At 48.7% G+C, this 20,744-nt stretch overlaps 2 protein-coding genes across 2 annotated transcripts in view; one reads left to right on the top strand and one right to left on the bottom strand.

Annotated features, from left to right (window-relative positions):
• The window catches only part of MMS19 (MMS19 homolog, cytosolic iron-sulfur assembly component), a 32,492-nt gene extending 29,256 nt beyond the window's left edge, over window positions 1–3,236 (bottom strand). The window contains exon 1 of the mRNA XM_035026349.1: window positions 3,055–3,236. Coding sequence (XP_034882240.1) covers window positions 3,055–3,166 — 112 coding nt within the window. The 5' untranslated portion in view covers window positions 3,167–3,236. The remainder of the gene's footprint in view (window positions 1–3,054) is intronic.
• A 410-nt stretch (window positions 3,237–3,646) lies between these two features.
• UBTD1 (ubiquitin domain containing 1) overlaps window positions 3,647–20,744 on the top strand; it is a 54,236-nt gene continuing 37,138 nt past the window's right edge. Inside the window, exon 1 of the mRNA XM_035026419.1 lies at window positions 3,647–4,082. Within this exon, the coding sequence (XP_034882310.1) occupies window positions 4,013–4,082 (70 nt within the window). The 5' untranslated portion in view covers window positions 3,647–4,012. The remainder of the gene's footprint in view (window positions 4,083–20,744) is intronic.

Below are 20,744 nucleotides of genomic sequence, written 5' to 3' on the forward strand. Positions count from 1 at the left end.
TGAATGCTAGGATGAAAAGTCTTTAATCCTGGGGTGCCTGGATGGCTCAGTCAGTTAAGCGTCTCTTTGTTTTGGCTCAGGTCATGATCTCGGGGTCCTGGGATCGGGGCTCCGTGCTCAGTGCGGAGTCTGTCTCTCTCCCTCTGCCCCTCCCCCTACTCTCTCTCTCTGGAATAAATAAAATATTTTTTTTTGATAATTTATTTATTTATTTGACAGAGAGAGAGAGCCAGAGAGCACAAGTGGGGGAAGAAGGGGAATGGCAGAGGAAGAAGCAGGCACCCCTAAATAAAATCTTAAAAAAAAAGGGAGCACCTCGGTGGCTCAGTTGTTCAAGCATCTGCCTTCAGCCCAAGTCATGATCCCAGAGTCCTAGGATCGGGCCGCATCAGGCTCCCTGCTCAGCGGGAAACCTGTTTCTCCTTCCCCCTCAGCCTGCTACTCCACCTGCTTCTGCGCACTCTCTGTCAAATGAAATTTTTTTAAAAACTTTAACCCTTAGCCTACCGGGTCATTTCTCTTCTGTCATTTGTACCTTTACATCTGACACCTACTTTCTTCAGGAACTCCAATGCAAAGGTACAAAACAAAGTTGGTCATAGCTGCCTGTGATTACAGGGTGTTCCTTCTGCATTTATAATTTGTAGGACAGGCTGCTGCTGTGAGTGGCTGAATAGAAAGCTGGTCCCTTTAGTGCTAACAGAACTAGACTCAGGCTGGATTAGAAAGCACATCTTATTCTGGGAATGCTTCAAAATTCCGTCAGCCTTCAAAATCTTAACTAGGGCTGTCATCTCAGATTGAGAATATCAATTTAATCCTTCTCAAATTCGCTTTCATTTTATGACTCCCTTGCTCAAGGATCTATAATGATTTCTATTACCTACAATAGGTCATTCAAATCCCTCTGCCTGGAATCCAAGGTTATGCATAATCCAACCCCACCAAACCTTTTCAACTTTATGTTACTACCAACCCCCTTTCCTAGTCAGGAGGGCTAAATTACAACAGGGCTAGTGTTACAGTCTTAGTTGAGCTGAGTTAAATTTAAACCAGACAATAGTTTAGGCCATTTTTTTCAGGCATTAAAAAATATAAATTTTACAAAGGTATTTATAAGAACTTGGCCGTCCTTATCCATGCTATCTTCTCATGTGTTTTGAATTTGAAAAATCCAAAATTACTGTGTTCATAATGTATAAATGTGAAAGAATAGTTACAAATGGCACTGCTGTAACAGCAGAGGGTAGGCATATGCATTTTTCAAAATCAGTGAACATTACACTTAAGATTGTACACTTCATTGAATATAAATTGTACACCAAAATAAACTATAAACAAACTCTAGTTAATAATATGCCTACCAAAGTATTTAGGAGGATGTGTACTGATATCTGCAATTTAAATAGATGGAAAGATACCCGATAAAGCAAATTATATTAAAATGTTAATGAAAAAAATAAGTAAATAAAATGTTAATGGTAGTTTAGGTGGTGTGTGCGGGTGTGCCTGTTATGAAATTCTCTGCTGTATGTTTGAAATTTTTCATAATAAAACATTGGGGAAAATGGCATTGATAACATACTATACTTTATAAAGCTGTAAGAAGTTAAAATTTGGAGGAATGACAGCAACAGGCTTTTGCTCTTTGATGCTTCCTTGCCACCTTGCACATACCCCATATAGCCCCTTTTAAAAAGGTGTGGTAATACTATCTGTTTGCATGGTTGTCTTTCCCACCACAGTATAAGTTCCTGGTGGGCACAGATCTAGCCTAATCTGTATTTATATTTTCATTGCTTTGTATCCTGTTTGGAGAATAACATGTGTTCAATAATGGTGGGATGACTGAATGAAAGCGGAACTGCTAAGGACCAAAGTATTATACTTTCTCACAGATTCACCTTATCCATTTCTCACATATTCTAAAATATGTTAGGGGCGCCTGGGTGGCTCAGTCGTTAAGCGTCTGCCTTCTGCTCAGGTCATGATCCCAGGGTCCTGGGATGAGCAACCATATCGGGCTCCCTGCTCCGCGGGAAGCCGGCTTCTCCCTCTCCCACTCCCCCTGCTTGTGTTCCCTCTCTCGCTGTGTGTCTCTCTCTGTCAAATAAATAAATAAAATTAAAAATAAATAAATAAATAAAATATGTTCAATTTTCAAGAGAAATGTCTTTTACTTTTTCCCAAGCACGCAAAATTTCCAAAAATAAAGCTCATTTGTATTGACGAGGTAATTTGGTATTCTATTACTTAAGTCTGAAGGCCTCCTAACACCCAACTTTTTATTTTTTTTTTTCCCTAAAAGAGTGAAGTCTCTGACTCCTAAGGAAATCTGGAATTTGTTTTATTCAAATTTTGATTAAGCTGATCTTAGATAAGAGATCCCTGAACTGGTCAAAAGCAGGAAACTGGAGATCTGGGGAAAAGATAAAAACAAACACCACATAAAAAAGTCATGAAGCAAATTAATTAAGAACTTAACCAAGAAACGGAGATAAAGTCTTAAGGAGCATACCGGAACGTCTCAAACTACCCCCCCCCCGCTTCTCCCCTCCTCTCTCCTATGACAGCCAGTCAGAGATCGCGCCGCTCGGCCACTCCCAACATGCCACGCGACTAGAGCTGAGGCCGCCGAAGATGCTGCTTCTCACGTCAACCTCCGCCAAACAACGTGGTTTAGCGGCGGGAGTACCAGATTTTGGACTGGAGGACCTGGGTCTGAGCCCCAGCTAACCCCCTCTGCCTGATGTGCGAGTCTCTTGCCCTCTCCGGGCTTCAGTTTCCTCATCTGTGACTCGGTAATGATTCTCTAACCCCAGCTGGAGCACAGAGTGACTATCTACTAAGATGAGGGGCATAAAGGCGCTTTAAGGAAGATGCAAGCGACTCTCAATTTGTTACGGCTCTTAAGCACGCAGTGCTCACAACCAGCCCCAGACCAATCTCTCAAAGTCACCGCTGTCCCTCACTCCCTTCCCGCCCGGCGGCTCTACTGAGGCCGCTCCCTCTTGTCGACCCCATGCGGAAGCCGCGCGGCGCCGTCTGCCGTACCTGCAGCCACTTGGTCAGCGGGGCCCTCCTGCTGACCCATGACGAAGTCGTGCACGAGGCCCCACAGTGCGCCCGTAGGCGCCACCGCCTCCAGAGCGGCGGCAGCGGCCATGACGCGAACCAGAGACCGTGGGAGGGGAAGTGGGTGGTGGCACGGGACGGGCCTCTAAGCGCACGCGCCTCCTGAGCCAATTGCCTGGCGACGGTTAAAGAGGCGGGGCGCTCCCTGGATCACGTGCCTGCCGGCTCCTGGGAGGGATGGGACGGTCCCTTCCTGAGGGGCGGGGCTTGGAGTCGGGGCGGTGGCGCGGGCAAGAAAGGCGGCTGCGAAGCACGCAGCCGGGGGCCACTGAGGGCGAATAATTCCCGGCCCGGCTCCCGGGGAGACGGGTGGCGGGGCGGACACCTGGCTGGGTGGGGCCAAGGGGCGGTACACACCCTGGGAGAAGCCAATGAGAAAATCAGGCCCGGCCCGAGGGGGCGGTGCCGTCGGTCACATGCGCACCTGGGGCGGGCGGTGGCGGAGGCGCGGGCACCCCGAGCCGGCGGCAGGGAGCGGGGCCGGGCTGGGGCGGGGCTAGGCAGGTGAGTGACAGGCTCCGGGGGGCCGGCCCCAGCTGGGAGCCCCGGGCGAGCAGGGAGTAGCTGCGAAGGTGCCCGCCCCCTCTCTCCGCCCCTCCCGCGGAGCTGGTCTCCGGCCGGGCACCGTCGCGGGCCCCCCTGGCCCGGCCACCTGGGACTGTGCTGGGGAATCGGCCACCTCCCTCACTCCCCTCGCCCGCAAAGTTTGTGGCGAAGCCGGCGCCCGGGCAGAGCGCGCCCCCGGGGGGAGATCGAGGAGCGCCCGATGCGGGGAGGCAGGAGCCGTTGACCCGGGACGTCGCCGTCCGGGGCAGAAGCGCGGAGCAACCGACAAGCCCGCCGCCTCCGGTGCATGGGGCCCGGCTGAAGAGCCAGCATGGGCAACTGCGTGGGGAGACAGCGCCGGGAGAGGCCGGCCGCCCCGGGACACCCCCGCAAGCGAGCAGGTAACGACGAGGAAAGGAGCAGGGCCACGGGCGCCTCGCCAGTTGTCCCCCTCCTCGCCCGAGCGCTGGGCTTCCCAAGCGACCTCCCGCGGCTCCTGGCGCCTGGGTTTCCCAGATGGCTGCTCCGGAGCCAGACGGGGGCCCGCTCTCCAGCCCTGGTGGCCGGGGGAGCCGAGTTGGGGCAACTGCGAGCACTGACCCGGCTGCGAGCCCAACTCGCTCCAACTGGGAAGCTCCGAGTGGGGGTGGGGGTGGGGGCAGGAAATGTTTGCAGACCGCAGTGGGGCGGCTGAGGGGAGGGGGGCCCGGGATGGGGGCGCCGCTGGCCTGGCAGCCGGGTCGGGGTCGGAGGCTGGCCCGTCGGGGCACGGCGCGGGCGGCCAGTCGTCCCCAGAACTCGGAGCGAGCGAGAACTGTCGCTCTCCCAGAGACTGCCTGTGTCATTATCGGGCTGCAGATCCTGTCTGCCGGAATCCAACTGGCAAAAGCAGCGCAGGACTCCGGGAAAGAAATATTTATTTTTCCCGCAGGGCTTTTTAGAGCCTCCCGGCTGTCTGGAGTCTAGAAAAGGTGGGGTGTGGAGTGGGAATCGCGCTCGGGTTTGTTGGGATCCTTCCCAGCCTTGGGGATGGGATCTCCTCCCTGGTGATCCGCGAGGGCCGGGCAGCGCCTTCTTACTTTCTTGGTGCACTCCTATACTGGCGCTTCGCCCTGGGAAGAGGTCTGGCGTTCATTTCCCCGGGTCTTGTACTCACTTCCTTCTCTGAGGGTGTTGCAAGGACCTTCTGAGAATGATAAAAATCGTATACTTTAGAGTTGAAAGGGACCTTCAAAACTTGTCTGGAGTCTAGATAGACCTAACTCCTCCTGTCTGTGTAGAAGCCCAGATCCAGAGAGGTTGAACAACTTGCCCAAAGCCACACAGCTAGTTAGTAGTGCAGCCGGGGCTAGAGAGCAGTCTCCTCTTCCACTCAATTGCTACCCATCCCTTTATGTATGAGGAGCCACAGGCATAGTTGTTAATGAAGTGGAAACTAGTTGGAATTTCCTGTGTCCTTTGACACCGAAGGTGTGTTGCTTGGGTTGTGGAAACCGGGAAGGAAGATGAGGGGAAATGTGGGGGAAGCAGAGAAGGATGTCTGTGTGGTGGACAGGATGACTTGTGGAAGAAGAAACATGTTTTTCTGGAGGTGGAGGGATGAGGTAAATTTAACATTGACTGAGGAAAGTTGATTCTCAAACCCAAGGGCTTTCTGTCTTTCATTCATTCATTTATTCAATGAATATTTATTATTTATGTGCTCAGTCCACATGATTGATTTTGTAGCATTTTTCACTGGTGACAACCCTCTCATACTTGAAACTATCCCCCCTTCCCTTCTCCAAGTTAGATTATCCTGGTTTTTTTTTTTTCTCTGATCATTGCTGCTCACTATCACATCACCTCCTAGGTGTGGACACACCCGTGGTTCAGTTTGACCTTTTTTTTTTTTTTTCCTCTCATACGCCCTCGCAGAGAAATTATACTCAGTCCCACAACTCTGTCCCCTGGGAAGACCCGTATACTGTATCTTCAGCTATTACCTGTCAGACTCCACACTTGTATTAGTAAATGCCCACTGGACACGCTGATGTAGTTATCCTTAGATTCAACACTTCTAAAACCAAGCTCTTCATCTCTCCCCTCAGCCAGCTCCCCTTACTCTTCCATTCTTGCAGCTGCCTGACTTCGTACTTTGGAGATGTCTCTCTGCTGACTTTCTCTGCCTCCCAGCCAGGCAGCCACTGGGATCTGCTGGTTCTTCCTTGGGAAGTTGTACAAACCTGCCCTTTCCACTCTGCTTCACTCCCTAGTCATCTCAAGTCCAACCCACCTCCCAGGCTGAAGGTAGTTCCCCACCAAAGGCAAGTTCATCTTCAGCCATTCATCCAATGCCTGCACACTGTGCCCTGCCTCCAGAAGATGTTTGTTAAATTAACCTGTTTTGAACCCTATAATTCTATGTTTAGGATTTTTTTTTAATTTTTAATTTTACAGAAAGTACTTTTTAAAGTAAATTCTATACCCAGTGTGAGGCTCGAACTCATAACTGCAAGATCAATAGTTGCATGCTCTACTGACTGAGCCAGCCACATTCCCCTGTTTAGAAATCTTTTTGCACCTCTCCACTTCTGTAAGAACTTTAACTTTCAAGGCTGTTCAATTTGGTCTAGTCCTTTTTTAAGGCGTGATTTCTTTCTCTTCCCTGAATTAAGGCCACCAGTGTTTGCTCATTGCCATTTCCCCATTCTTACTTATCAAGAGCCTTTCTTCCTTTCAAGGTTTGCCTCAAATCCTGTATCTTTCTAGAAGCACCTCGCCTGACAATTCTAACTCCCCCCTTCTGAGAACTCCTGTAGACACATTATGCCACTTACTTAACAATTATCCACTCCATATTATTAGTCATTTCTTTGATGTTTATAGTCTTGTATCAGCAACTATCCTGTAAGCCTTGAAGACCTGGGTTCTGTCTTATCCCTGTGTGTCTGTCTCTCAAACTCGCTCATATAGCTATACACATACACACATGCTCATGTACACACACACACTCAGCACTTAACCACAATGACTTGTACAGAGGAAACACTCAATATTTGTTGATTTTAGAATGTTAACCTGACTATATCCTAGCATCTGAATTTTTCATGTAAACATTTTACTGAAGTATATATCTGCATTTTTTTACCTGCTAGTGTATCATTTTTTCAATTCTGTAGGCCCCCCATGAATAGCTTTATTCATAAAGCCCAAAGCCAAGGGGAACTCTGTAGGATGACAAGTTTGGTATGAGGGAAGGAATCCTTCTTAACTTCACAGTGTGCACCTGGCATTCCTGTAACATCTGCAGCTTACCCTTTTTTTTTTTAAAGATTTTTTTTTAAATTTATTTATTTGAGACAGAGAGAATGAGAGAGAGAGAGCACATGAGAGGGGGGAGGGTCAGAGGCAGAAGCAGGCTCCCTGCTGAGCAGGGAGCCCGATGCAGGACTCGATCCAGGGATTCCAGGATCATGACCTGAGCCGAAGGCAGTTGCTTAACCAACTGAGCCACCCAGGCGCCCTGCAGCTTACCCTTTGACAAAGACATAGTTTGATGTTGTAACACTAATGCCTAAAACTCCCTAGCTACCTTGGTAACTCTTACCTTTCCTTTGCCACTGGTGTAATGGGAAGAAGCCATCAATAGAGAGCTAGAACCTGAGTTCTAGTCCCGGGCCTATAGCTGGGTGACCCTGGGCAAGTCCTAAAACCTCTCTCGGGTCACACTTTCAGTATCTCAGAAAGGGACCAGGTTGTACAAGATCACCAGAGCTGTTTCATCATCTCATCTTCACAGAGACAACTATTCAAAACTGCAAAGTTATTGAGTTGAAATCTTATGCCTTGTTATGTCACCCTTTGGCCTTAGTTCTGTCTTCCTAGTCACTTGGCAGGTAAAGCAGAGACATGACGCCCATTGGTCAGGCCATCTTGCTTTAGCTAGAAGGTTTGTGATTATCATTCTTTTTTATTTTTTAACTGTTACTCGTAATGCATCCCCAGAAGGATTGTGTTTCCCCTTCAGGTGCCAGGTGGTCCTTACATGCTTCAGAGAATACTTGGGGATTTATCATGTGGGGGGCTCCCACCACCTGGTACATATACCCTGAGTAGATCAGTATCTCCATCCCTGCTGTGGATAAGGCAGCCCCTCCCCCAGCCACGTCAGGGAGAAAGCAAGGTGGTAGAACAGGCAAGCCTCTGGCGTAGCTCCACCCGTTGAGAATGTGACAAGGCTGAAACCCAAATATCTGACTCTGTGATGTGCCAGGCGTATCCACTTACGTTCTGGAATCTCAAGCCCGGTGTGGACAGACCCAGGGCCCTGTTTTGAGCTGGTTGGGCTTGGCGCTGTGGTTGTGAGAGAGTCTGCTTCTCATGGTGTGGGCTGCTGTGGCTATTCTTGAGGGAGTAATTGGGCAACTTCTCCATTTGCCCAGTAAATATTTACTGAGTGCCAGGTACCTTGCTGGCTGTGAAAAGACATGGTCCTTGGCCACATGGAGCTTACAGTTTAGGGGTGGGGGGAGATAATAAACATATATTCATGCAAATTACGTGTGATCATACATGAAAATCCTGTATGATAATACATACAATTATGTTTTGCTATACAGCTGGTGACTCCCACATTTATAATTTCAGCCCATCCTCTTCAGCTCTAGCCTTGTATGTTCTGCTGGTACTCACCACATTTGACGTCTAAAGGGCTTCTCAGTTTAGCATGTCCAAAACAAAAGGAACCCCTCTCCCAGATACACATAGTATTTGTAGTCATGGAGATGGGGTGGTCTAACAGACTGGGAAGCAGGAAGGTGGATGCTGTGGATTTCAGGCCTCTCTCTACCGAGCAACTCGCTGAGGAATTTTTAGAATCATAGCATTTTAGAGCTGAAAGGAACTTAAGTTTTCTTTAACCTCTTTTCTTTTCCAGCTATTAAAAAGAGAATAAAGGTATATCTACTCCCTGCCGAGTTCACAGAAATGTGGTGCAACCTATATAAAACCTGCATGGGCTCCTTTAAGTTTTGAGTGTGTTGGGGTCAAGACATTATAGGGAAGTGCTCAAGGTCAAGTGCATTCAAAAGGGAAGAGGTCTAGTCTCTCTGCCCCTTTCTTGAGTGGTCATCTTGGGCAAGTCATTTGTTTTGTGCTCGGTTGATCCTCTTATTTTAAAAAAGATAATATTTCCAGTTTACTTCAGAAAGATGTTATGGGGATAAAATAAACTTAACACTGTTTTTAAAATTACTTTCATGACTGCGTGGTCGGTCACATGTGAGGTCCCAACCCAGATTCTCATCTGGCACTGATGGGAAATAAGGCCTTGGTTCTCTGCTTCTTCTTAATTGTGTGTGTGACTTTGATCTATCTGAGCCTCAGTTTCCCGGTTCGTACAATGGGATGACTGCTACCATGCCCGCCTCCCAGAGAGGTTTTAAGAATCAAGTGAGATCCTGGATAAAAGGAGATTTTGTGAACTCATAAAGTTTCTATTACCCTAGCCACAGGATTTTTACACACAAAAACCATAGCCAGTGATTTTCCCCACCAGATCATTGAAGCTTACTCTTTTTTTTAAAGAGCAAAACTATAAAAGAAGTGTTTAAAAACTATTTTTGGCTGGGAATCTTTCTGAAACGGATGATATGCTTCTAAGCAAAGTATACTGAGCATGAATAACTTCCTCTTTGCGACTCAGGGATATTGAGTTCAGACCTGTATGTACAAAGCACCTGCTTGGTGGAGGTGGGGACCACAAAAGCTTCTTTCTGTCAAAAGCCTTTATTTCTGAAAGAAGTGGGGTGAACTGGTGCAAACAGAAGGAAATTGTTGAGGGCGAGCCCGTTCCACAGTGGCCTGCCTCAGGGTCCCGAGCAGCATCGGGGTGGGGAGGCTCTTGATTCCTGTTCTGGGCTCTGAATGAGAACGGCGTCCTGTCTGATTAGTAACTGTGCTTATGACAGTGTGAGGCCTCTGGGCTTCTGAGACTGCAGGGCACTGGGCCCCAAACTAAATGGTGTCTGGCTGCTGTGCTTTTCGGGGTTCACGTTTCCACCTATGATCTGTCTTCTCCCTGGTAGCAGTCACTTCTTTTTTTCCTTTCCCCACTTAAAGAAAATGTGCTTAGATAACATAATACATACTCAGGTATATAGTTCTGTACAGTAAGTACAATCACACTGCTGTGTAGCCATCACCACCATCCATCTCTACAGCTTTTTCATCCTCCCCAGTGGAAATTCTGTCCCCATTAAACACAGCCTCCTCATCCTTCCCTCCCCCAGCCCCTGGCAGCCGCCATTTTGCTTCCTGTCTCTATGAATCTGACCACCCTGAGGCACCTCATGTAAGTGGAATGAAGCAATATTTGAACGTTTGTGTTAGGCTTATTTCACTTAGCGTAATAGCTTCAGTGTTGTTCCATGACGTAGCATGTGTCAGAATTCCCTTTTTAAGGCTGAATAACTTTCCATTGTATGTCTATACCACATTTTGTTCATTCATCTGTCAGTGGACACTTGGGCTGCTCCCACCTTTTGGCTATTGTGAATAATGCTCCTGTGAACATGGGTGTACAAATCTGTTTGTGTGCCTGCTTTCAGTTCTTTTGTGTATATATCCAGAAGCGGAATTGCTGGATCATATGTTCACTCTAGGTGTAATTTTTTGAGGAATTGCCCTGCTGTTTTTCTCAGCGGCCGTATCATTGTACATTCGCCCCCAGCAATGGACAAGGGTTCCAGTTTCTTCACATCCTCACCAATAATGCTTGTTATTTTCTGGTTTTTGTTTTGTTTTGTTTGCTTTTTTAAAAAGATTTTATTTATTTATTTGAGTGAGAGAAAGAACAAGAACACAAGCAAGGGAAGGGGCAGAGGGAGAGGGAGAAGCAGACTCCCCACTGGGCAGGGAGCCCAACGCAAGGCCCGATCCCAGGACCCCGAGGTCATGACCTGAGCTGAAGGCAGACACTTCACCGACTGAGCCACCCAGGCGCCCCTGCTTGTTTTTGATAATAGCCATCCTATTGGGGGTGAAGTGATACCTGATCATAGTGGTCACTTCTTGACATTCCATCTTCGGGGCTCAGATAGCAGCCCCTCCCATTTCCTGGGGAAACAGACGGCTGGGATTGTTAGAATAGCACCTAGAGCAAAAGTAGATGAGCTCATAGTGAAGCCTGAGGGGCCCTCCAGGGAGAGAAGCACAGGAGCTTGGGTGGGTGGATTCTGTGACATCTTGTCTGGTCAGTCAGAATTTGGCTTGCTTCTGGGTTTCTAATTAGGTGGTCGATGGCTGGGATGGATGGAGGGATGGATGGATGGGGCTTCCAATTAAGTGAAGCAGGTCTGTGTTGTTATAATTCATCTGGCTCCCAGAAAATGTTAGCACTGTCTTACTTGGGGTGAGCACCAATTTTTTTTTTTAGCCCCCTTTTGCATGTGAGAGATGTAGGACAGTGGTTCAGAGGGGAGGATGTAGGGTTGAGTAAAAGGTAGGGAGTGATGGTGACATGGTGACATGGTGAATTTGCTGCACAAAGCCATGTGCTTCTCTCTGTTGGGGACAAGATCTCCCTGCTTACTGAGCTCACAGGGAAGAGAGACCGAGCTCAGTGTGCATCCGTACCTCTGACCATCCCCAGCCCCTCAACTCCTGTCACTCATTGTCAGGAAAGGGGCTGGAGCATCTTCTGCTGGGTATGGGGTAGGGGGATGAGGATGGCTCCTCATTTGTACCTGTCTTCTCAGGGAGGCTGGCACCAGAGTCCAACCTAGGCAGCCAGCCAGTCACCAAGCAGCCTAGATCTTAGAGGACTCAGAGTTTTGTTGTTTTTAGGGCTGGAAGAGATACACTTGGCAGCAGCTCACCTTTGCTTGGTGTTTACCGTGTGCCAGGAGCATCACGTGCAGTATCTTGGCTAATCCTCACAACCATCCTATGGGTGGACACTATTATCACCTTTTTACAGATGAAGAAATTGAGCCCTAGAAAGGTAACGTCTCCTTCCTAAGGCCGTGCAGGTTGTAAACAGCCAAGCCAGGACTGGAACCCAAACGGTCTGATCTCAGAGCCTAAGCGTTTGGCTCTTGTATAGTTTATCTTCACTGGGCAGGAGGAAGAGAACACATGGTTTTCGTATTTAAAGTGAGTTTATTAGCATCTTTAGGCACCTTGTTAGGCCCCTTCAGGCAAGGCCCCTTCAGGCAATCATCTCATTTGATTGTATTCATTTTACCTATGGGAACATTTCTACCCATTTTACGTATGGGAAAGCTGATGGTCAGGAAAGTACATTGCTTGCTGGGGGTCCTGAGGCTGAGGAGAGGCAGTGCTAGAGCTCAGGTTAAGTAGTTTGATTCAAATTCTAGTGCTCAGAGCTCATTCTGTTGTGCTGCCTTCCCCCACCTCCACGAAAAGGAGCCTGAAGTCTGCTATAAAGCCTGCAAAGCTCCAAGAACTGTAGCCACTCTGCTCCCTTCTCTTTGCTGTTCCCTCCTCCTTTAATTTCCCAGCCCCCAAACTATAGCCTATACACCCCGGAGCCACATGAGTCCATTGTCCTGGAACAAGTGCTTGGCACTTAGTAGATGCTCAATAAATTTTTGTTGAACGTTGTTTGAGGGTTGTGTGCTGGAAGCAGTAGAATCTCAGCCAAGATTGCATTCCTAAAGAGAAATACAAGTAGAATGCAAATACCATTGTTTCCTCCTTTTTCTCCCAGAATGAACTTCTACTTTCCAACTCCCAGATGCCAGAGACTTGAAGAAAAGAATGCCCCGACTCTTCAGACTTTGAATTAGTCCCAAATTCCCAAGGGAAAAAGAGGCACCGGCGTCCTGTTAGCAAAGTGCTTGCTGGATCAGGTGTCACCCTTTGTAATTAATAAGACTAATAATTTCTTGCTTTGTTCAGCATTTTGCAGTTTTTAAAGTGTTTTCACAAGTATTATACATGATTTGTTCCCCCACAGCCATCCTCTTAGGTAGGCAGGGCAGAGATCATTTTTCCCATTTTATGTGTGAGGACACTGAGATTTAGTGAGGTTGCTAAGCTGCCCAAGATTATTGACAAGTAAGTGGTAGAGAGGTAGAAGCCATGGGAGGCGATGGCTCCACTACTTTCTTCCTGTGGTGAGAAAGCCTCAAGTCAAAGTCTCAGTTTCCACATCTGTAAAATGGGGACAAGAGTGGGGTCATTTAGGGTAGTCAAGGGCTCCATCACACAAGTGGTGATGTGTGTGAAGTGATGAGCACTGTGCCCACACCCAGCAAATGGCAGTGAGTTGTTAATGGCAATAACCAAAACCAAGTTCATGGTTACTTTGGGGACTTGTATTCTATTAACTCTTGGTCAGCCCAGAGTGTTGGGAAGAGCAGAATGTAGCCTCCCCTGGTCCCACCTCGAAATCTGCTCCGGGCCACTCTCTAGCCCTTCCCCTAGAGTCAGAGTGTATAGCAAGGGCTGACCATGAATTTCTCTCTCTCTTTTTTTTTAAGATTTCTTTATTTTACAGAGAGAGAGAGAGAGAGAGCGCACGCACGCACAGATGCATGCACACGAGTGGGGGGAGGGGCAGAGGGAGAGAATCCCAAGCAGATTCCCCGCTAAGCAGGGAGCCATCTCATAACCCTGAGACTGTAACCTGAGCTGAAAACCAAGAGTTGGCTGTTTAACTGACTGAGCCACCCAGGTGCCCCCTGACCATGAATTTCTTTTGATTTGCAAAATCTAGGATCTTCTGAACAGGACATTTATAAGATACCATTTTTCTTTTGGTAGCAGATAATTAGGACAATATGACTAGTATTTTGTTCATTTAATATCCATTTAATTTTATAATTCCAACTCTTCCGGTTCATTAACGACGTAACCTTGGGCAAGTTATTTTGGATTTTTGAGCCTCACTTTCCTCATCTGTAAAATGAAGATAACAGTACCTACTCTGTGGAGTTGTCATGAGGATTAAATGAGTTAATGCACATAACATCCTTCGAATGGTACCTGGGACATATTAAAATACTCAGTAAATGGCAGTTACTATTATCACCATGCTTGGCACTGTAAGCCGGCTGTCCCCAACCTTCCTCTTCCCCCCGCCCCAAGTTGAGATGCAAGGCCAATGAGGTTCCTACGCAAGACCTAGCTTCCGCGGTATACCCTGGTTATCTACCATTCTTGTAATTCCACTCATTTATTCAGGAAAGCAAATCGGAAGCAAGTTGCGCAAGAGTGATATTATTATAGAGATAGCCTTGAATCTAGCTTCATTTTTAAAAATGTGAAGCTTTCACAAAAACTTGAGAACTCTTGTTAGTTACAAATCTCTTGCCTCCACCCCTGCCACCCACCCCTCCACCCTCCCACCCCCCGACATGCTCTGGCTGATTCCAGCAACACCCAGTGGCTGCTTTTCTGGGCTGTCTCAAAACAGATACAAACGTTTCTTGCTTGGTAGGTCAAGGCTGGGGAGTGCCCTCAGTGTGCTATGGCTCGTTTCGCCTTGGCAGAACATCTCTGGGTCCACTGGGGCTTCCTTCCTGGAGCCCAGCACATTTCTCTCATATGTGCTGTCAACTGCAGACACCTCCTTCGTGAACTTTCTTGGAAAGTGATCAACATCCACAGCAGAGCCACTTTTCTGCACTTGATACACAGGCCCCTGCAACTCGATTAAAAAAAAACACAATTGTTTTATAGTTATTATATACTACTCTTTATTAAGCACCAACTGTGTGGCAGGCACTGCCATAGGTACTTAACATACGTCTCATCTAGTCTCCCTGATAATTCACTGGGAGGTTGTCCTCATTTTAGGGGAGAGGCTCAGTGATATTAACTGTTGTGTGCGGGGTCACACAGTGAGCAATGGAAGATTTTGGATTCCAGACCACTGTTTTAGATTCCCAGCTTAGCGTGCCTCCCATGCGGTACCTAGCTCATTGTCAATTTCAGCCAAGGGCTCACTGGGCCCTAAACAGGTATCGCTGGTTTATTGACGTCATTGCCACCCATGAGTAGCAAATAGTCTGCTTCTGCCAGTTCTTTTTTTTTTTTTTTAAAGATTTTTATTTATTTGACAGAGAGAGAGATAGCGAGAGCAGGAACACAAGCAGGGGGAGTGGGAGAGGGAGAAGCGGGCTTCCTGCCGAGCAGGGAGCCCGATGCGGGACTCGATCCCAGGACCCTGGGATCATGACCTGAGCCGAAGGCAGACGCTTAACTACTGAGCCACCCAGGCGCCCTGCTTCTGCCAGTTCTTACACTACACATCCTGAATGTGCCAGAAAGTGCACTTCATGGGACAGCCAAACCTTCACGCGTTTGTCCCCCCTGCCCCCTCTCCCCCGCCCATGCAGTGTCTGCGAAACAGACCACACTGTCCTCTGTAAGATAGGATATCACACATGGCATTGATTTATTTACTTAGCGAAAGTACCGTGTTCCCCCAAAATAGACTGTCACGTGGCATGGGCGTTTTCGTTTCTCAAGACCTCACATCACTGACTCAGTACCATTTATTATCATCATTGAAATCAGTACCATTTATTAACCTACCATGCATGCATTCAGTATCCTACCAGGTCTTTGACACCAACATCTTCCATTTTCACATCAGCCTTGTAAGGTAGGCATAATTACCTCAATTTTCCAGAGGAGGAAACTGAGGCTCAGGGAGTAGACCCTTGCCCACGAAAGTGGAGGAACTGTTATTTGAATCCTAGTAGTTGTATCCCAGGGACCTATAGCTTAAGCACTATGGGAAACTGCCTCCAGATATTCAGTACTTGTCCCAGGCCCTGGGTTAGGTGCCAGGAACAGCCGGAAGAGTTGGTTCCTTTCCTCAAGAAGCTCAAGGTGTGATGGACTCAATAATACTGGAGCTTCTGCGATTGGGTTCCCTTTTTTCCAAACTTGTTTCCTTCTGGCCACACCCGAGTGGGAAGATCCATAACACACAGTGCTAAGGGTCCACGGGAGCTGGTGATGCTCTGCACAGCGGGGTTTATGTCCCGGATGTCTCTGTTTGCTCTTTGTCCTTCTTCCCTCTCTGCTGTCACATCAGGTTCACGGAACCAAGCTCACCTGGGTCTTGCCAGTGTGTTATTCCTGTGTGTGGCCTGGCCCAGGACTGGCTGCAGAGGAGAAGGGAGGCCTTACTTGGCTGGGAACTTACTGCTACTATGGCTTTTTATAAGGCCCCAAATGATTTTTTTTAAAACATTCACATGGTGCATGCAATGTTATCTGGGCCCTCTCCCTGAGGAACAGGATGGGCAGTCTTTGGAGTCAATGGGCAAAAGGAGAGCTACACTGGGCCCCTTCATTTGCAGCTGACCCCTCCTGTTTGAAGCTGAGCCTAGCTCTGTCCTCTGTAACATGTGTCCCATGGAAGATCCAGGGCCTGGATGTCTGGTTTATTGCTGACCATCAAGTACTTTTACTGCAGCCTTAGGCAGAGGTGCTCAGCCTGCCACTTTTGACTGCACCACCCCTTGGGCATTTGTCTATGCCGGGGGCCCTGGCCCATAAGGAGAGATTTCAGCCTACTGGCCCTGTTCTCCATAGTCCAGTGCTATTTTAGGTATGGATGGATAGGGACCTCTTCTGTAGGCTGGGTCTGGGGCCTCTCAGTTTTAGAGATGAAATGATCTCTTTTTCAAAAGCTGTGGGGTTGGTAGACATGCTCAGAATCTTTCCTTCCTTTTAGGAGAAGAGAATTGGCACTGATAAGGAATTCGGCTGGAGGAACTGGTTCAGGGAGGCCAAGCCACTGGTCTGTGGTCTATCCTGCGCAGTCAGAGGTGGGGCTGGTATCATACCCAGGAAATCTGATTCCGTTTCTCATGTCTTTTTCTTTCCATCTTCCTTCACGCCTGTGTACGCATTATACATATATGTCTCATCGTCCATGACAGCTTCTGGTCAGTCTCGGGAGGCAGCAAAGACAAATTAAGATATGGTACCATTTTAAGCAAGACATACAGTGTAGACACGCAGAGACAAAGGCAATGTGTAGACACTTTAGGAAGAGTTGAGATGGGATAGGGCAGTTATTAAGGGTAAGTGAGGAGAGTTATAGAAGGGTTAGTGATTTCAGTAAGGAGTGCTGGTTGGAGAGAAGCAAGTAATGGGATTTGCCTTATTGTGGAAGTTGTGTTTACGTAAAAAGTGAACAACACCAGAAAGCCCACAGAAGAAAATCTGCACACTCCCACCACCCCATGAGAGTCCCTGTTCCCATTTGGTGTTCATCCTTGCTTGCTTTTGTATTTATTTTAGGCTGCAGAATCAAATGGGCTGTGTACCTCAAGGTTAGGGAAGGTCTCGAATAGTGAACGGGGAGTTTAGATCAGAGGGGGCCTCTGCTGGTCCCCGCACGTGGGGTGCAGATGAATGACGGGCTTCGGGTGCCCGCCATCTGTGAGCAGGTGGGACGGAAGCCTCCGACGAAGCAGGGGCTCCCCCCACCCCAGACTTGGGACTTAGTTTCATCACCCACTGCACAGGAGTCTCCTGTTTGTTCTGGGGGTCAAGGGAAAGAATTCCTCCTGAGTTGTCTGGAAAGCTTGCTCCCCACGCCTCCCCCCGGGGGGCGCCGAAAAAAACCCCCCCCCCCTCCGGTGGGGGCCTTCCCCCCCCCCCCCCCCCCCCCCCCCCCCCGGGCCACAGACTCCTCTTTTTCCTATTTACCATCCAGTTTCTTCAGCAGAACTCTCTTCTCTGGAGTTGGGGATGCGTAGCCAGTTTTGCCACACCACAAAGCCTTGCTGCTGCGTGAGGTCATTTCAGGGGAGAAACTATATATAGTGGAGGACTAGCATCAGGACAGCTCCATACTGTTCAGGCTGCTTCGTATTGCCCTTCCTCCCATGTAGCCAGGGTGACCTCAGACTCCGCGCCAGCTAGTAGGCACCACGTTGTGTCTTTAGTGCTCCCTCCGTGTTCCCTGGCCAGTGCTCAACCACACAGGACCAAGTGCTGGCCCTCCTCAAGTCCAAGAGCCTTTAAGGGAGCAGCCTTGAGAGAGGGGCAATGGGAAGAGTCCAGGGGCCAGAGTTCCCTCCCAGCTCTGCCTCTTGGTGCTCAGCTTGGTATATATAACAGATAGGTGCTACGCTGGTTGACGCCAGGGAGACTGGGACTCCAAGAGGTTCCACTGAAGTCGTGGGGTCCTGCAGAGCACACAGTTTGAAAACCACTGTATGTCTTGCTTAAAATGGTACCTCTGGGGTTTCTTCCACAGGTCTGACCTTGTGATGGTCTCTGGCATGAATGAGCCATCAGTAGGGGTGCAAACCTTGTGACCTCTTGGAGATTTTGATGGTTATCAGGGGTGGACTGGGGTGTGGTAGAGGGACAGAAATCTCGGGTACAATTGTTTCCAGTGGGTCAGTTGGGGATAGCACAAGAGTTTGTGGATCCAGTCTGACTTGCTGGCCTATACTGCCGTAGGCTGTTTCTCTGGCCTGCTCCCACCTGCCTTTCCTTTCAGTGATGGTTTGTCCCAAAGAAGAGATGAAAATGAGGTTATAATGCACTTCAGGCAAGGAAAGTGCATTTAATTTAAGTTGCCTGGGGCTGAGTTTCACATTTTATATGTGGAGTATTTGTAGAGCACCGAGGTGCCTTTGGCGGAAATCAGAAAGCCAGGATCTGGAGCCAGTTTTCCTTCATTCAGCAAGTTTGTTTGTTGGCACCTACTTTGCGTTCCTGGAGAAGCATAAGGGAGATCCCAGCTGTGTTAGGACCCCTTGATTGCGAGTAACAGAAACCAGCGGAATCTAGCTTAAACAAAAAAGTTGATTTATTGTAGGGTTTCAGGGGGGCAGTGCTCAGGACCCCACAGCAGGATTGCTGCCTAGCCTTAAGCAGGAATTGAAAAAACCTCTTTAGGATCTTTCCCCCTAAACTCCATGTCTCTTTGGGCTTCCTCTCTCCACAGCCCATATGGCCTCAAGTGTTCCTGTAACAGTCCCAGCCATACTCAGAGGGACTCTGCTATCCCAGCCCTAAGTCCAGATTCCCAGGGGAGCATGTCCAATTGGCCCAGCTTGGTCCACTGAGCTCCAGCCAGGGGATGGGGGTCACATGTGACAAAACCTGTCTGGGAGGGGCCATTCCTGACCCCTTGTAGACTCGAGGCAGCTCCAGAAGAGGGGAATTTTTTTTTTTTAGATTGTTATTTTCATTTTTAATATTTTTCATCCAGTACTACAATCTACATATATGTACCTTCCATTTGCAAGTCACTGTATAAAATGAATATGTAGCATTCTTTTTTTTTATGTTCAGTTAGCCACTGAATAGTACATAATCAGTTTTTGATGTAGTGTTCAATGATTCATTAGTTAAGTATAAAAAGTATAACACCCAGTGCTCATCACAGCACGTGCCCTCCTCAATACCCATCACCCTGTTACCCCCTCCCCCCACCCTCCTCCCCTCTGAAACCTCCAGATTGTTTCTCGGGGTCCATAGTCTCTCATGGTTCATCTCCCTCTCTGATTTCTCCCCCTTTGGATTTCCCTCCCTTCCCCTACGGTCCTCCGTGCTATTGCTTATGTTCCACATATGAGTGAAACCATTTGATAATTGTCTTTCTCTGCTTGACTTACTTCACTTAACATAATCCGAAGAGGAGAACTTCTGAGCTGTATCCATAGCTCTGAAGCTGTCGGTTCTTCGAGGCCTTGGTGAGGAGCCCTGTTCCAGGGAGGGAAGCAGGCGTATCTGTCCAGGAGACAAGCAAAGAGGTGACCCTTGGCAGAGCCTGCTTGTTGCCGAGTATATGGCTCCTCCAGTTGGGGCTGTCAGGAGGGGACAGGGCTCCCCAAGCTGATATGGACAGACACACAGAGCAGAGGCCCCTCCAGGTTAGCTCAGGGAAAAAGGGTTTGCTGGCAGGATCACGACAAGGCAGCTGGCCTCAAGGGAGCTGGGACTGGAGAGCAGTCAGGAATGGAGGCGGCTTTGTCTTTTGGGGGCTGGTGGCCTCTCTGCTTTCATCTGAGCATCTGCTCTTGGCTTCCCTCTCTCTAGACCCAGTCTTCTCCTCTTACTCATTTGCCTGTTCCATGACTGAGCACACCAATGCTGAGTTCTGGCAGCCTGTGGATTTGCTTCTCTGGGTCACGGGGCCACCCAGGTATAGGCCACAGGTGCAGGGCCTGATCACACAGGATTTGAGCCTGCCCCTTTCAGGGCTTTGGGTGGGATGGGCATTAAGAAACAGTCTCCTGCAGTCAAGGGACGCTTATGGACACTGGAGAGTGGGGCCTCGAAGATGAAAGAGAGGAGGGGCTTGGCAAGGCAGACCAGCCTAAGCTCAAGTCAAGATGCAGGGAGGGGCTGGGGCAGGTGTGTGCTTTGGGGAGGGGGCCGTAAGAGGTAAGGCCTGAGAGGTCCCTTCGAAGCCGAGCCGTGGGGCAGGGGTGTGGAGGTGATGGGGAGCCCCTGAGAATGCGTGACCAGAGGGATGGCGGGGTCTTGAGAGGGTACTCTACTCTGGACTCAAAGGCTGAAGAGGATGGCTAGGGAAGGGATGCAGCAGGACAGAAAGCAGAAGCCAACTAGGTGGCTGGCAGTGCTCAGGCAGGAGGGGAAGGGTTTGCACTGGCATGTTGGCAGTGGAAGTGCCAGGGATACGGAAGCCCCTTTGAAGAAAGAACTTATGGGGGACAGGTTGGCTGAAGCAGAGGGAGGGCCCAAGAGGCGCAGGCAGGGGGTGGGGGCATTGGGGAGGGCAAGCTTTTTGAAGGAGAGGTTGTTAGCCTTATGCATCAACACTGCTGCAGTGCTTATTGTTTAGGTTGGGAAAACTGAGGATATTTAAAGCAGAAAGGGAAGTCCCAGGGTAGAGGAGGAGACTTCTGGAGAATGGGTCCCAGGCCCACCAGCTCTGCTTCTGAGGAACTAAGACCCTGCCCACGTTGCCTCAGCTTCCTCATCTTCAAAATGGGAACAGTATCTGCCCAGGACCTTCCCTACAAAAGTAGGAGGGTTATATACATGACCATGCTTTGTGCTCAGGAAAGGCTCACGTATATGCAGGCAGCCTTGTTACGATTGCT

Source organism: Mirounga leonina, unplaced genomic scaffold (assembly GCF_011800145.1).
Source record: "Mirounga leonina isolate KUSES-001 unplaced genomic scaffold, KU_Mleo_1.0 Mir_114, whole genome shotgun sequence".
NCBI lineage: Eukaryota > Metazoa > Chordata > Mammalia > Carnivora > Phocidae > Mirounga > Mirounga leonina.